General features: G+C 60.6%; 1 protein-coding gene across 1 annotated transcript; it reads left to right on the top strand.

Moving 5' to 3' along the window:
• The first annotated feature begins 2,463 nt into the window (after positions 1–2,463).
• Fam78a (family with sequence similarity 78 member A) lies at positions 2,464–15,333 on the top strand. Its single transcript, XM_087183040.1, has 3 exons — positions 2,464–2,905; positions 3,397–4,359; positions 14,609–15,333. Exons 2-3 carry the CDS (start codon positions 4,037–4,039, stop codon positions 15,135–15,137), a joined length of 852 nt encoding a protein of 283 aa, XP_087039166.1. The 5' UTR covers positions 2,464–2,905; positions 3,397–4,036; the 3' UTR covers positions 15,138–15,333.
• Positions 15,334–16,096: the final 763 nt, after the last annotated feature.

Here is a 16,096-nt window from a genome sequence, read left to right on the forward strand (position 1 = left end):
CACATCCCGGTGCACACTGGTTATTTATGCGAATTCACACACTGCCATCACTCCCGGAGTGACCACAGGGACGAGAGTGCTGCAGTCCCTGGCCTGGGTGCCCCTTTGGTGGTGGAGGACAAATGACCTCGAGGGTGACAGGAGGTGGCCAAGCAGCCTGAGCCCAGCAGGCCCTGGAGAACTGTGGGCTGGACCTGCTCAAGCCCCCCAAAGGGTACCCCAGAGCCTCCCGCTGCCCCCCACACCACGCCACTGTCCCTCAGTGGAGACTGAAGTCTAGTTGAGCTGGGGGCCAGTCAACTTGGGGTGTAGCTTTGGAGACCTCCCTCGATGACCCTGCTGGCCTCCGCCCACCTCTAAGGGCAGCCTGTGAGACCAGGGCTTTTGCCACCTGTCCCTTCCCCTGCAGAGGTGAGGGCCCCTGGGCGAGAGAGACCTGTGGGTCCTGCACCTGGACCTCCCCTCGGCCACCTGCTGCTCTGTGGCCACGCCTGCCACCTCCCAGGTAGACATTCCAAGCCTTGCCATTGGGTCTCTCTCTGGTCCCCAACAATTGGGGCGAGAACCCTGTTTCCTAGGGCAACAGAATTCCAGTATTTAACATTTCTGTCAGTAGAGCAGACTTTTCCCTCCTGCAAGATGCTTTTCAGGCCACAGGGTGACCCCTTCTTTGGAGGGGGTGAGACTTTGGAGGACCTACTGTGACCCTGAGTGCAGGTTGGTCCTGGGGGGGGTCTCTCCACCCTCAGGGACTTCGATGGGGTGGCCCAGCCCTGGGGCTCACAGCCAGGCTTCCTGGAAGAACAGGTGGGGACTGGGGAGATCAGGCTGGAGCTGGGGACTCCTATCCTAGACTTCTCTGTGGGCCAAAGCAGAGCCCGGGGTGGGGTGTGGGTGGGGGGCAGGGTCTTCCACTCAGCAACCCTTGCCCACCCGTGGACTCCCCTGGGAGGGACTTCCTGGGGGCCAGGCAATCCTAGCATGGAGCAGCTAAAGGCAGTGAGCCCCAGGGGAGCTGAGTGTGGGCTTTGGGGCTGGATGGATCCAGGTTGAGATGCAGACTCTTGAGAAGTCTCTGTCCTCTGATCCCAGGTTTCTCCGACCACTCAAGGTCAAGGTCAAGGTCAAACACTGGTTTGAGCAGGGCATTAGCTTTTCCACCACTGACCACACTGATATTACCACTCCCAGCTGGCCATGAGAGGAACCCAGGAACCTTTAGGGTCCTTGACTCACTCGAATGGGGCACCCTTGAACTTGAGTGGCAGGCTCACCCTTGAGGGCTAACCTGGTGTGGGGGGATCCTACTCCCTTGGGGTGATGGGGGACAGGAAATGAGATACACACCCAGGAAGCCGATATCTTCCTTACATGTAATTATGATCTGATGGCTGCAGGGAGCCCCAGAAGGGCAGGATGTTTTGTGGGGGCCATGAGTTCAAGTCAGGGAGAGGTCACTGTGGGCGAAGAGGCCAGGGAAGACCCCATCCCAGTAACGGAGGTTTACGGGGACCCAGGTGCTGTCTGGGTTCTACCACGTGATGGTGAACAGTCCAAGGGGCCACCCCATACCACTGGCTTTGCCACCCTGACAATCTTGGGCTGCGTCCGAGGACTAGGAATAAGCTACTACCAGAATGGCAAAAGGATGACCTCAGAGGGGACATGGGCCGACAGTGTGGCTGGATGCTTCCTGCGCTGTGGCTGAGCTGGTGTTGCCCAGCTGGCTGGTCGTCCCCTTGGGAGAGACCCCACAGTGGCCGGAACCCTCACCCCTCCAGGCCTGTGCCAAGTGGGCACCTGTGGAAGTGAGCATCATGGCGGAGGTGGGGCGGGCACGGGTTTGATGTGGCTCTTGATGTTACAAATCCCTTGGGCTGGAGGGCACTGCTGGCAGGAGGCTGTTTAGGAAGTTCCACGGCCCTCCCCAACCCCTTTGATTCTGCACTCAGACCCCGGGTCCTCCCTCCACAGACACCTGCTAGGGTGGTGCTCTGGGCAGGTCCCGTGGCCCAGCTCTGGATTCCTCCTCTGCGAAATGACATCACAGCAGGCTTCCCTGCCTGGGCTGAGGGCTATGAAGGGATGACTCTCACTGGAGTCTCCCACGGGTACCCCTAACCAAGTCCCCCCATACTTCTATCCCCATCACCCCAACCTTCCCAGCCCTGGAGTCTCCCAGAAACCCCCCGCAGCCAGGATCCCCTGGGGCAGGGGAGCCCTTCTTCCAGAGGCCGGAGCCCAGAAAAGTCCCTGGCCCGAGAGGTCAAAGGGCATAGGGAGCGGCCCCCCTGGACCCGATACAGAGCGGAACTACACTACCCAGAATCCCCGGGGCTGCTCGAAAAGGAAATGTCGTTTTTGCACGGAGCTCGGCTCCCCCTGCAGCTGCAGAGAGGGAGGGAGGAGGGGGATCTGGGGGGAGGGCGGGGGGGGGTGCAGGAGCGACCGCGGGCGGGAGGAGGAGGCGGTGCTCGCCGGCCCGCCGCCGCCGCCTGCGGACCTGCATCCCTCCCCGCGGGGAGCGCGATCCTGCGTGGCCGGCTGCGCTCGGGCCGGCAGCTGCGGGCGGGCGCGGGGGCCGGGCCGGCGCGAGGGGCCGAGTTTCGGCAAAGTTTGACCCGGTTGCCTTTCCGATGCCGCAGCAGAGCGGGGCGGCGCGGGACGCGCAGGGCATCTGCGGCGCGGCGCGGGGCTGAGCGGCGACAGCGCGCTCACCATGGTCATAAAATAAAGGAGGCACGCGGGTTCGGGGCGAGACAGCCCCGAGCCTCAGCCTCCGCCCTGGCCGCTCCCAGCACCCCGAGCCGGCTGCCCCCAGTAGAGACAGAGCGCAGGGACATTGTCCGGGGAGGGTCGGGCGTCCGGAGGGCGCGGCCGGGAGCGCGGAGCGGCCGCGGGGCAGGTGAGTGGCGGCGCCCGGGTCGGGGCGCGCTCGCAAAGTTCCTGGCCGCCGAGCGCGTGGGACGCGCGGGGCCCCGTTCCTCTGGGGGCTAGCGAAGGGACCGCGGCGCGGGGCGCTACGCCGTCCCGGGGCTGGGCGACCGGACACGCGCAGGGGCGCGTGCCGATCGGTCGGCCCCCGGGGAGTAGAGTGCGCCCCCAGGGGGCGGGGGTAACCCAGCAGGGGTGCAGGTCGCGCAGTCCCTGCAGTGCACCTGGAGTCCCCGCCGCGCCCGGGCCAGAGGGTCAGCGGCGATGTCACCGGCCGCGATTATTCGCTGGTGCGCGCCGTGGAGCGGCCGCCGCTGACGGAGCCGGGGGCGCTGGGGGTGGGGACACCGTCTCTGGGGAGACCTCCCAGCCCGCGCACACGCGCCGTCGCCCCCGAGCACCTCCGCTGCAAAGTTGGGCTCAACTTTGACGCGCTGCGCTGTCCCTTCCGCCTCCCCGCAGGTTCTCCTCGCGCACGGCTCCAGAGCCCCGCACGGCGGCGGCGGGGGGCGACAGCGACCGCGGCGAAGTCAGGCGGCGCGCCCGCGTGGGGCCGTCCAGCCCGTGCCCGCGAGTGGGACCTCGGCTGCGCGGACGGAAACTGCGCTCCCGCCGATTGGGCGCCACCGGGCGGGCGCGGGTGCCGGGCAGTGCGTGCGGAAGGCCGAGGGAGGAAGCCGGGCTCCTGCGGCGAGGGTGGCAGCGCGACAGCCCTGGGGACTGAGCCCGCCTCGTTTCCGTATCTGGACGCCTCGCGGCTTTCCCGAAGCTTTCAGCGAGCGACCGAAGCAGCTGTCCCAAGACTGAGACGCACAAGGGCTGGATGTCAGAACAGCGTGCTGGTCCATTAAACTCCAAACTTTTCTTTTTTTAACCCAAGGAACATCGGAGATTTTTGTCCACTGCTAAGAGAAGAGAGAGAGGGAGCCCAGGGCTCTTGAGATGCCGCGAAATCCCTATTTATAAACAGGCCCGCGGTTGTGCCAGACAGCGCCCGGCCTCCCTGCGCTGTTCTCTACCCTATGGATATCGGCCCTGAGCTGTGAGATTGGATCGCCGCGCCTCCACACTGGGTCTGCGTCGCTCGGCCTCTGCCCTTTCAATGCCCGGTTTCTGCTGGGACTGCTGGCCTTCCCTGGAGATCCGGGCGGTGCTGTGTACCATGGGCTGCATCCAGAGCATTGGGGGCAAAGCCAGAGTCTTCCGAGAAGGGATCACGGTCATCGACGTGAAGGCCTCCATCGACCCGGTCCCCACCAGCATCGATGAGTCCTCCAGCGTGGTGCTCCGATATCGCACGCCCCACTTCCGGGCCTCGGCCCAGGTGGTCATGCCGCCCATCCCCAAGAGGGAGACATGGATCGTGGGCTGGATCCAGGCATGCAGCCACATGGAGTTCTACAACCAGTATGGCGAGCAGGGCATGTGAGTACCCGAGGGCCCAGCTTTGGGGAGAGCGGGGACCCGCAGTGGAGAGGGAGGGTGGAGGTTACAGGGGGCTTCAGGCAGCAGTGGAGGTGGCCTCTCTCTGCACCCTACTTGGCTAGGTGACTCCCTGAGGGTTTACTTGTTCACCCCTGGAGCACAGCCCTAAGACTTCCCTGGCCATTGTCCCAACCCCTGGGTCCCTGTGTCCACTCTTGCAAGATCCCTGAAAAGTAGAGAACCATTCCTCCCTGTGTCTTTAGAGAAGCAAGTATGGCACCCCCCCCCCCGGGAAATATCAGGGCCATCAAGGACACCAGAGAGGCCACTGCTCTGCCCCCTGGCTTGCCCTGCAGGGGCCCACGTGCCAGATATGTAGGGCCTTCCGCTGGCCTCAACTCTTCCCAGGCTGGGTGCTTGAGGGAACTTGCCTCTCCTGCCCCAGGGGAGTGTTTGCCACTCAGTGGGCAAAAGGCCTCCCTCGTGTTAGTTTTGGGAAACTGCACCGCTTGGCATTGTAGGGCTGTGTCTCCCCCGCAGAAGGCTGCTTTATGCAGGTGACAAATATTAGTGTCCAGTGTTGGTGTCGTAGGGCCTGGCTGGGAACGGCTAGGAGGAGCTCCTTGGCCGCTTCCATGCAGCTTGGTCTCTGAGAAGTCCTGGGTGATGAAGTGGGGACCCTGGGACCCTGGGTCTTGCTTTGGCATGGTCCCTGACCCCGAGCAGCCCACTGGGACAGTTAGCTGACTTGGGCCACTGCCCTGGACCCAGTGCAGTGAAAGGTGAGCCTTCTCAGGCCTCTAAGAGCCAGGTGGCCTCCGATTTGACCCCCGTGAGTGGCCATGGACAGTGTCCCATACCCTCTCCCTGTGTCCACTCTGTGCCACATCATTTCCTGGCCTTGCTGCCCGAGAGGCTGCCGGAGAGTTGGAACTCATCACTGGTTAGGGAAACCCTGGGGCACCTGGAAGCGGGAGAGTGGCTGGGCAGAGCATGTGGCTTCGCCATTTAGTGACTAAGTCCTAAGGGACACAGCATACTGCAGTTGCCCCTGAGACACCCAGGGGCTCCCCTCCAGCCCCTGTCCCGCAGCTGGGGGTAGGGGGGCTGAGTTTCCACCCCACGGAGGGAAACATGACTCTTGGCTGTTTTGAGAGGACCTTTCCTGAGACATCTTTTGCCCCGAAGCCTCCCCCGGCTTTGAAAGGCATCCGGGACTGTTGTCGAGAAACAGAGGTATTCCTGGGGGCCCCCAGGCTGAGCCTGGTCTCTTCCCTGATTTCTGCGCAGTGGCCTGAGAGTCGGGGACCTGGGTTTAACCTGGGCCTTACTGCATCAGGTCCTCATTCCTTATTAAATGAGATCTTAGACTCTGCAGTGGCCAAGCAGGCCTGAGCAGGCCGGGCTCTGCCACTTCCTGGAGCCTTTCAGCCACCCAAGCCTCAGCCTCCCGACCCTTAAGCTGGAGCTCGTCCTAGTGCCTTCTGTGTGGCTCGCTGTGAGGATTACTCCGAAGACCTTCGCCTGTGGCCACCCGGGCCTCCTTACCTTGTACAGGTGGCCGCTGGCCCTGACATGGCCGCGATCGTCACTGGGCTTCCAGTGGACAGTGCTGAGCGATGCACTTTGTAGCTCCGAGGGTCAGGGTTGAAACCACAGAAGGACGACAGGTGTCAGCTGCTCCTGTGATGACCCCTGCCCGGGCCCTCCTCTTTCCGGGCCCACGCCCCAACCGTTAGCCCTCTAAAACAAGAGCCAGTCAGTCAGAGGTGGTTTGAGAGGCTGAAGGCTGAGTTCTCTCCCTGCTTTCCATCAGCCCCTGGAGGTTCCCTTGTCCTTCATCCATGTTCCAGGCTGGGAAGGACCAGCTGCAGGGAGTGGGTTGAGCTCGAGGCTCCCTGCAGGCTGGCAGGGACAGCTCGGGGCACACACAGGCATATGGGGCTGTTGGAGTGCGTGGGGATCAGCCAGGGGCCAGGGCCAGGTTCCTTGCGGGGAAAGGCACAGTACGCAGATTACTCATGGATAGCATGGTCCCCACAGCCGGATTCCTCCAGGCTGGTGTCTACCCTGTGCCCTGTGGGGACACAACCTGAGGCTAGCTTCTCCCTGAACTCGAATAGCAGCATTTAGATGGGACTGGAAAGAACCTTCTGGCTGCTCTACCTCAGACTTCCTCTGATAACTGCTGCCTGCGAGTGTCTAAGCCCCGAGCAGAGCGTGAGAGCCCGGGTGGTGGGGGAGACCAGGAGCCTCTGCCAGCCAAGGGCCTGGAGGCTGCATCTTTGTGCCGGGGACTGGCAGGGGCGGCTGGGGACACTGACCACACTCCTGGCCTCTACCCGGTGGGTGTCCCCAAAGTTGTGCCAACCACAGATGTCACCTGGGAGGAATGAAAAAATCACCCGGGTTGAGAACCTCTAGCCTCAACCCAGTTTGAATCATTCACGCGAAACCCGGGCACTGGGCTCCAGAGGCCTGGGCAGGGGACAGCCAGGTGGCCAAGGCTAGATTAGAGCTCCTGTTCTCTACAAATGGGCTTGGATCCAAAATATTAATTCCAAATACTTAGCCGAAATCCATAATACCCCCAAATGTTATACCTGCTTGAAATTAATCTCTAAGCCGGAAGGTGAACTTTTTCACAGTGACATTCTGGGTTTGAAATATTCGAAATGGAATCAAAGGCAAAAACTACCACGCCGTGAAGGCCCGGCCTCGGACAGGCCAGAGTGGAAGGCAGCATCTCTGTGCCTGCTCAGGAGGGCTTGGTGTGGATCTGGGCAGCCCACGCTGCTCTCAAAGCCAGCCCCCTGCAAACTGTTGGAGACACCTACCTCCATAGCCGTCCCCCGCGATTCCTCAGCTGCCACCTGTCAGCTGGCACAGAGCCTTCTAAGTGACAAGTCACAGCTTCTCACCTGTGTGGGGGAGACACCTGGAGTTGTCCCTAGTTTGCTCTGTGCCGGAGCCCCCGGGGAGCTGGCCCACAGACACAGCCTCAGCCAGTAGAGGCCGGCTTCCGTGTTCTGCCAGTGGGCAGGGCTGGGAGTGAGGGAGCCACCTCAAATAGAAAGGGCCTTTCTGGTTTGCTGGGCGTGGTGGCATAGTCCTGTAATCCCAGCACGCAGGAGGCTGAGGCAGGAGGATCTCTGCAAGTTTGAGGCCAGCCTGGGCTACCTATTGAGTTCAAGGCCAGCCCGAACTACATAGCAAGACCCTGTCCCAAAAAACAAAAGAAAGGGTCTCTCTGGCTTGATAATGCCGCCTCCTTGTGCCTGGGCACAGCCGTGGATGGATCCCGACCCAGACCCCTAAGCCAGTCCCTTAACCTTTCAGAGCCTCAAAGTTCCTGTCTATGAAATGGGAAGGCCAGCATCTCCCCTAGGAAGGCTTGAGGGCTTAGTGCGTTGACATGTGAGGGTGCTTGCTTAGCTCAGTGCTGGGTGCTTACTGTGTGCTGCATGTGCAGTCGCCCTCAGGACCATAGTTGTGAATCCTGAATCCTAGTGATTATTACTCTGCAGCTCCTGGCAGCACGAGACATGAACATGGTTGTGCTGTCAGGGTTGCTGCCTTCTCCCCCTGGTGTTTGGTCTCGTTCTGTAGCAGCAGAACCTCAGGCAATGGGGCCTTGCCAGGGTCTTTGTGGCTTGGAGGAGCGAGGCCAGCCTGGGCCAGGTGCAGCTGCCTCTGGCTCCCCTTCCACGCCGCATCCCCGGGGACCCCCTTAGGATGGGGACAGGCCCTGGGGGTGGTCCCTGCTGGCCCTGTGGCCTCTTCCTGGAGTCGGAGTCTGTGCTCGGGGCTCCACGCAGAACAATTGAGGACGGAGCTTCCTCTCTTCAACCGGAAGGCAGCCTCCCGCTCTGTGGCCAGGCAGAGGCCAGGGCTGGGTGGGAGAGGGAAGACCTGATTCAAGGCTCTGGGCGGGAGGAAGCCGTGTGGGGTGGCCCAGCCCCAGAGAAGCTGCCCTGGACCCACCCGACCCAGCGATCTCCAGCCATCATTGTCCACCTGGACGAAGGCTGGCTGTCCTACAGGCCATGCAGGAGGGCGCCCAGCAGCCACAGTGGGTCAGGCCTGGGGAAATGGACACGATCAATGTGCCCTGGTGTGTGACACACAGCCCAGGCCCTCAGCACTTCCAGGCTGACATTCTTCCATGTGCAGAAGAATTCAGAGTCTGTGTACAAGTCCTGTGTACTGCCCAGGCCTGGCCTAACGAGGCGTCCACATGGTAACCTAGTGAACAAGGGAATTATCAAGTGGGCAAACAGAGGAGCTGAAGTAATGATGGATGTAGCCAGGCATGGGGGCGCATGCCTGTCATTCTAGCACTTGGGAAGCTGAGGCAGGAGAATTGCTGTGAAATCCAGACCAGCCTGGACTACAAAGTTCAAGGGCAGCTTGAACTGCATAGTGAGACCCCATCAAAAGAAAGAAAGAGCAAGAAAGGAAAGAAAGAAGCACATGAGGGTCTTAAATCCAGTGCTGTTCATAATACCTTAGCTCAAGTGTTCACAGATGGACCTATAGATGGAAGGTAGTGACACTACAGTGTTGCTTTTAACAACAACAAAAAAGGTTGTAAATGGGCTGGAGGTGCATCTCAGTGGTAGAGCGGCTTCCTGGCCTGTGTGAGTCCAGGGTTCTATCCTCAGCAAGAAGAAAAGAAAGTTAGAAGAAGATGATGTGTGGGATGGGAGTCCAGAGAAAATGCTCGACTGGGAGCATGGCCGCTGAGTGGCAGGTTGTGTGAGGAACTGAACTTCAGAGGGGAAGAGGGACCCGGGAGAGATGGCTTCCGAGTTTCACTTCACACACTTCTCTGTGGCTTGCTTGAAAACAAAAGTACATGTTTTATAACCAAGAACTGAAATGAAACAGGCGCTATGGGGCTCTCTTCCTCGGGGTGGGCCCAGGGCCGGGGCCTTTGTTAGGAGGGGCAGGTGGGCAGGAAGTGGTGCCCTCTGCCCCGGAAGGAGAACGCCTCCCTGGGGCTGCCAAATGGGTGCTGGGTGGGGCCACAGCCCAGTGGGCAGCTTGGTGGGTGGGAATTGGGACCCAGGGTCCTAGATCAGTGTGGAAGTGGGCTCATGGGCCTCAGTTTCTGTAAAGGTGTAAATTTTACCAAATTACAAAAATCTCTAATTGGGTATGAAGTGAGATAATCCCTAAATTCCCACCTGGCCTGTGAACCTGACCCTCAGGCCTCTCTTTTTGAAACTGATCCTTGGGCCAGGGATTTAACTCAGTGGTGCCACCTGCCTCGAAAGTGTAAGGTCCCGAGTTCGATCCTTGGTATCAAAAAAAAGAAAAAACCAAACTACTGCTTGAAGTGCCACACGGGTGCCATTGCGTGTGCATGTGTGTGTGTGTGTGTGTGTGTGTGTCGGGGGGTCGGATGTTTGGGTGAAATCGTTTAGGGTTCAGGGCTGGGGTGTGTCTCAGTGGGGAGCACTTGCCTAGCACATGTGAGACCCAGCGTTCTGTTCCTAGCAATGAAAAAAAAACCCCAAAACCAGGTTAAAATGAAATTTTATCTTAAAGCGACATATTTAGTGCATATTAGAAAACATGCTAGATCTACTTCTATATCTCCTGCGTCTCCAACCTGTCATCTCAGAGGTGTTTCTCAGGAGAGACTAAATTTAGTTGTACTTTGAAAAAAAAAAAGATTTGTTTTCAGGTAAAAAGTTAATGGGGAAAGACACAATGCTCTGTGAACGGCGACAGATCGGACACCTGTCTCCCGGCCCTACCATCCGGGATGGGCCCCGGTAGTCAGAGAGAGCCCTGGGGACCCCGAGACTTAGTGGGAGGGAGACGGGCCCATGGGGCCGGGGGGAGTCCTGCAGGCCTCCGACAAAGCCCAGGCCCTGAGGTGGGAGGAGCCCAGAGCCCAGACTTCGGTCGCTGTTTGGGTCGGGTCACTGCTCCTGAGGAAGCCGGGGTGCTCTTGCTGGCCTGGTCCTAGGTCGTGGTTGTGCCAGGTGACCCCTGACCTCTAAGGGCTATCACCCGGGCTGGCTCCTGCCTGGTGGGGCCTGAAGCCATGAGCTGAGGCCTCCCCCAGGGGACCTGCCCACCCCAGGAGTAGCCTCCCCCTTGCCCAGCTTCCAGGGAGGACCTTCAGACCCTTGTTCACATGAACATGGGCAGGCGCGTGAGTGTGTACATTCATGTGTGCGTGTACATATGTATGTGTGTGTGTTGCTGTGCGTCTGTGCAGGCTGGGTGGGCAGCAGCTGAGCTCTGGCTGTAAGCTGTGACCCGGTTGCTTTCCAGGGCTGTGACCTTGAACGTGGCCTCTGGCTTCCTTATGCCTGCTCTGTGACCACAGGCTGCACCACGGGGTGTGGATGGTGCCAGCTGGCACTGCAGTGCTGCAGAGACAGCCCCTCCACCCATGCTGCAGGGCACCCTCATGAGGCTCCAAGGCGAGGGAGACCCGGCGTGTCGTTCAGCCGGGCCACAAGTGTGTGTGGGGCCGGCCAGGCTGGCGTGGCCCAGCCCCTCTCAGCCTGGGTCTGTTGGGGAAGAGACCACCCACAAACGATTGCTTTGTCACTCAGCCGTCCTGTGCCCACACCAGGACAGCGGGAGAGGGTCCTGTGTGCAGAGCCCCAGTGGGTCTACCTGGCCCGGGGAGGGGTCTGGCTGGCATCCCTGGGGCGGTGGCCCCGGAGCTGAGTGCGAGTCCTCCTAACCGGGCAGGAGGAGGAGGACGCTGAGATGGGAGAGGCCGGGCCTGGGGGAACTGAGGGTGGGGTGGGGTTGTGGACCCGGTCTGGGCTGGGCCTCTGCCTGGGTTTTAGGCAGTGGGGAGTCACGGCAGGGTTAGCAGGGTTGGGGCTGTGGGATCTGATTTGTTTTTAGATCATGGAGGCTTCTGGGAGGACAGGGAGGGTGAGGGGTCCCGACCAGGGTGGAGGTAAAGGAGAAAAAGGGGGTCAGGTGGTACCAGGTGCCCCAGGGTGCAGCCCCCCAACACTGCCAACTAGGGTAGCTCCAGGGCCAGCGGGTGCCATGCAAAGGTTTGTTGATTGAATGCCACTGGGGACTGTGGCCGGGATTGGGAGTGGCGGCCATTTCTGCTGTGATCCCAGGGGCCCGACAGTGGGGTGAGGTCCAGTTCTCACTGGGGCTTGCCTGCTTTCCGGCACACACCCCACAGGGTTCCCACACCCCGCGGGACACAGACAGGACTGTGACAGCTGGCCTTACCCACCCCTGCCTGGGCCCTTGCATGTGGGCGACTCGCAGTGGCCCCAGTCCTGCCCCAGAAGGATCTGGAGAGGGGCCCATGGCTGTGTTGCGTGCTGAGATTCTGGAAGCTTGAACGAGTCTCAGGCTCTTGTCTGTCTGGTGTCTGCAGGTTCTGCTGCCTCTCTTGCATTATACATCAGCAGAGCCGTCACTGGCATATACCTGTCATCCCAGCAACTCAGGAGGCTGAGGCAGGAGGATATCGAGTCCAGGCCTGGGCAATTTAGTGAGACCCTGTCTCAAAAGAGTAAAAAAGGGCTGAGAACATAGAGCCCCTGTACTCAATCCTGATTTTAGTCAGAAGCGGGGAGAGGGTGACGGGAGAGGCACAGTGAGCAGTGCCCACTTGGGGTCTGGAAGAGAGGTGGCCGAGGGAGCAGGATGTGGTCTGTGAGTTGGACTCAATTCACAGTGTGCGGCTGCAGCAGACGAACCTGCTGTGGGGCGCCTGGAGCCCACAGGGTGCCAGGAGCTCAGCTGGCACCAGTCGGTGGCAGGCCTGGTGGCATCTGGGCTGGGACCTTTTCTGTCCCCCGGTGCATTGTGGGGTAGGCTCAGCACTTGCAGGGCGGGGTCTGAGTTCACCCCAGCTGGAGCTCATGGTCAGGGGACAGACACCATGTAGCCGTTATCACTGCATGGGTGACCTGGAAAAGAAAATGAGGTCACACGCGGGCTGGCAGGTCCGCCGGTTCTAGGGGTCCCCTCTGGCCTGACGCTGGTGTCCGGAAGTTCCTGCGTGTGCCGCAGGTGATGAGTGTGAATGCAGCTCTCGGGGATGGCGCTGGCTGTGGCTGAGCCAGGACCTGCTCTCCTGGGGCCTGGGTCAGAGAGTGACTTCCGTTCTTTGGAAGTGAGAGGGGCCTTTGCCAGTTTGCTTTCAGCCTTTTTTGTTTGTTTTGAGACAGGGTCTCACTATGTAGCCCAGGCTGGCCTCGAATTTATGGAGATACTCCAGCCTCAGCCTCCCGAGTGCTGGGATTGTGGGCGTGCCCACCTCGCCTGCTGCTTTCTGCTTTTTGAACCAGGTTTTCTGGGCTAGGGGTGGAGCTCAGGGGTAGAGCACTTGCTCAGCGAGCACAAGGTCCTGCTTCTGCCCTCAGTACTGCAAAGATCACAAAACCAAAAGTACTTTCCCAAGCAAAAGTCAGGGTCAGGAGGGGACAGCAGTGGGGCCCAAGAGCCCGTGCCCCTGGGAGATTTGGGCGGGGCCTCTTGCCCTGTCCTCCCTCCAGGACAGCCACGGCACTGGCGGAGGGGCAGAGGCTAACCTGTGCAGCCTCGGCTGCAGGGACTTGGGGGCGCTTTGCAAATCTGAGGCTGAGCGCTGTTGGGCTCCCTTGGAGCGGATGCACTCGCTGGACAGGTGACATGTAGGCAGATGTCCCCTAATGAGGGAACAGAAGATGGGCAATACCATGCTCTAACCCTTCTTCCTCCGAGGCCGTTCCGTGGGCACACGTGGCTGACTTCTAACGCACATAGGTCAGGGTCACTGCGTGTGGTCACCACGGTGCAGCCAGCATCACCACTGCCTCCAGGTGTGTCCCGGGAAAGTGCCTCCCTTCCTCCTCCGCCGGCCCTGTGGCCCCTGGTCTCCTCGGGTTTCTGTAAACCCAACTGCGCCAGGCGCCCCACGTAATGAGTGGAATCCTACACTATTTGTCTCTTCGTGATGGACACAGTGTCACGGGCACAGGGCGCAGTGTGGTATTGGGTGTCAGAGTTTCCGTCCCTTTTAAGGCTCAAGGATATTCCATTGTGTGGGTGGACCTGCATTGTCTTTTTTGTTGCTTGTTTGTTTGAGACAGGGTCTAGCTCAGTAGTCCAGGCTGGCCTTGAACTCACAGTGATCCTCCTGCCTCAGCCTCCCAGGTGCTGGGATCACATCTGTCTGTCATGGACACTTGGGTTGCCTTCTCCTTTGGCTCCATGGAGTCACACAGTGAACAGGAGTAGATAAAAGCAGCTCTTCCGGGAGAGTGCCCTGGTGAGGTTGGTGTGCAGGCACAGTGCCCTGAGCTTGGATTTTACCACCGGGCCCAGGCAGAAACAGGAAGCAGGAGTGAGGCTGTACTAAAGCTCCTGGGGAGGGGGTCTCCTGCACCCTCATTTGCATTCTTTCTTTTCCTGCGGGCTGGGGTCGAGTGGCTGTGAGGGTCCCGGAGTCTGTAATGCTGCCCCTCTTGCAGCCTGGGGTGGCCCCACAGAGGCTGAGCCCACAGCCATGTTGGAGAGGGGTCTCTGTCCCGTGTCACCCAGGCCAGGCTGGCTGGTCCTCTTCCTTCTGAGGGTCGTCACTGTAACCACACCTGACCCCAGTGTCCTGGAAGGAGGGCGGCTCTGAGGCCAGGGCGGTTCTTGCTCCACAAGAGGGTCAGCGGGGGGTCCCGCTGCATCCTCTTCGGACCTGGGGAGCCTCCCTGGTGCCCGCTGTGGCCTGAGTGAGGCCAGGGAGTCCAAACCCCCTTGCGGTAGAGGTGAGGGCCCCGGGCCCTGGCTGGGGAGGAAAGGCTGGAGTCACCCCCTTTTCCCAGATGAGGGAACGAAGCCCAGGGGGGTGGGCATTGGCCTGAGGTCACACGGCAACCAGCTACATTCAGCCTGGGGCCTGGCTTGTGTCAGGCTTTGTCATCCCTGGTGACCGCCAGCAGCTCCCTCCAGTGACAATCCTGCATGAGGGCAGACGGCAGGGTTTCCCCAAATCCCAGTGGGATCCTGTCCTGGCCTCCCATGGTCTCAGGACTGAGGGAGCAAGTGCTGGCCGGGTGTCATTTGGGCTAGTGCCAGGATTCCCCAGTCTGGTGTCTGCTTCCGATGTCATCTCCCTGTCTGTCCCCTGCTGTGCAGTGCTGAGCCCTGAGGACAAAAGGGCCCGGGTCCCCTGTGTCCGTCCTGTCCTCCCTGGCTCGCCTCGGGGGTGCAGGGAGGCCCCGCTGAGTGAGTGAGTCGGTGACATGGCCTTACGTGTCTGCAGGTCCAGCTGGGAGCTCCCCGACCTGCAGGAGGGCAAGATCGAGGCCATCAGCGACTCGGATGGGGTGAACTACCCCTGGTACGGCAACACCACGGAGACCTGCACCATCGTGGGCCCCACCAAGAGGGACTCCAAGTTCATCATCAGCATGAACGACAACTTCTACCCCAGTGTCACGTGGGCCGTGCCCGTGAGTGAGAGCAACGTGGCCAAGCTGACCAACATCTACCGGGACCAGAGCTTCACCACGTGGCTGGTGGCCACCAACACGTCCACCAATGACATGATCATCCTGCAGACGCTGCACTGGCGCATGCAGCTCAGCATTGACGTGAGCCCCACTCGGCCCCTGGGCCAGCGGGCCCGGCTGCGGGAGCCGATTGCACAGGACCAGCCCAAGATCCTGAGCAAGAACGAGCCCATCCCGCCCAGCGCCCTGGTCAAGCCCAACGCCAACGATGCGCAGGTCCTCATGTGGCGGCCCAAGTACGGGCCTCCGCTGGTGGTCATCCCACCCAAGCACCGATGACACCTGGGCCCCGGGCCGGTGCCAGGTTAGCCTCAGAATAACAACTCGGCTCAGAACAGAACCAAACGCACTCTTGGGTCATTCAGCAGAATACAACCATTCTACCTTCTTCTCCAGCGGGCGGCCTCACTGTGCTCCCCCAATGCCACCCACTCTTGGCAACTGCTTCCTCTGGGGGACGGGCCAGACCCAAGGCGCCCCGAGCACTCCCCTGTGCCTCCCCTCCCCACCGCCTGTCTTTCACGTGCAGGTGGCTCCCGGAAACACTGGTCGTTCTTTTCAGTTCCTCTGGGTGTGGGGCTGAGGGCCGGGCTGACGGCAGGGATGCCACGGCTCTGTGCCGTTGATGTGTTGGTGGCTGTCCCCTCCCACCCGCCTTGTCCTCTGCCACGCGGCCTTATGTAGACTTGCTTTGCCAAACTTTTGCCTTAAGCTGAATTTAAAGAAAAGAGAAAGATCACAGGATCCTGTTCCCGCCAACCTCTCCATCTTCCCCAGAGGTGGAGGGAGGGCTGGCGGATGCGCGGTCATAGCCCCTCTGCTGGTGTCTGGGAGAGGGGGCAGAGGGAGATTAACCCTAAAACCAGCCGTTTGCTCTTTTGTGTTGGCAGAGAAAACCACAGGCAGATTTTGCCTCGGAGCGTCCCCCCACCTGCTGAGGGGCCAGGAGCTGGGGACAGGACGCATCTTGGGTGGCTTCTGTCTTTCCGCAGCCTTAACTGGCCTGCTGGCTAGAGGAGGAGTGGGGAGGGTCCTGGGATGGTCAGTCTCACCCCTCTGTCCCCAGGCCCCACCCCAGCCCGTCCACCGTCCTCCTAGGTGGGCTTGTCCCTTTCCGTCCGCACCAGTCCCAGAGGCCTGGGGCCACCCGACCCCACTGCCAAGACAGCCCCAGCCTGGCCTCTGGTTCAGGAAGAGATCCATGTCCCTTGTTGCGCTATATCTGAAGACTTGAATCT

This window comes from Heterocephalus glaber, unplaced genomic scaffold (genome assembly GCF_053883595.1).
Source record: "Heterocephalus glaber isolate CG9 unplaced genomic scaffold, H.glaber_assembly_v1.0 deba00001479, whole genome shotgun sequence".
Classification (NCBI taxonomy): domain Eukaryota; kingdom Metazoa; phylum Chordata; class Mammalia; order Rodentia; family Bathyergidae; genus Heterocephalus; species Heterocephalus glaber.

What these genes read in the sequence shown, in the direction of transcription:
- Fam78a (XM_087183040.1), top strand. Translation starts at nt 4,037, where the DNA reads ATGCCCGGTTTCTGCTGGGACTGCTGGCCTTCCCTGGAGATCCGGGCG. An exon ending in CAGTATGGCGAGCAGGGCAT is followed by an intron (nt 4,360 to 14,608) that starts GTGAGTACCCGA and finishes ACGTGTCTGCAG; the next exon opens with GTCCAGCTGGGAGCTCCCCG.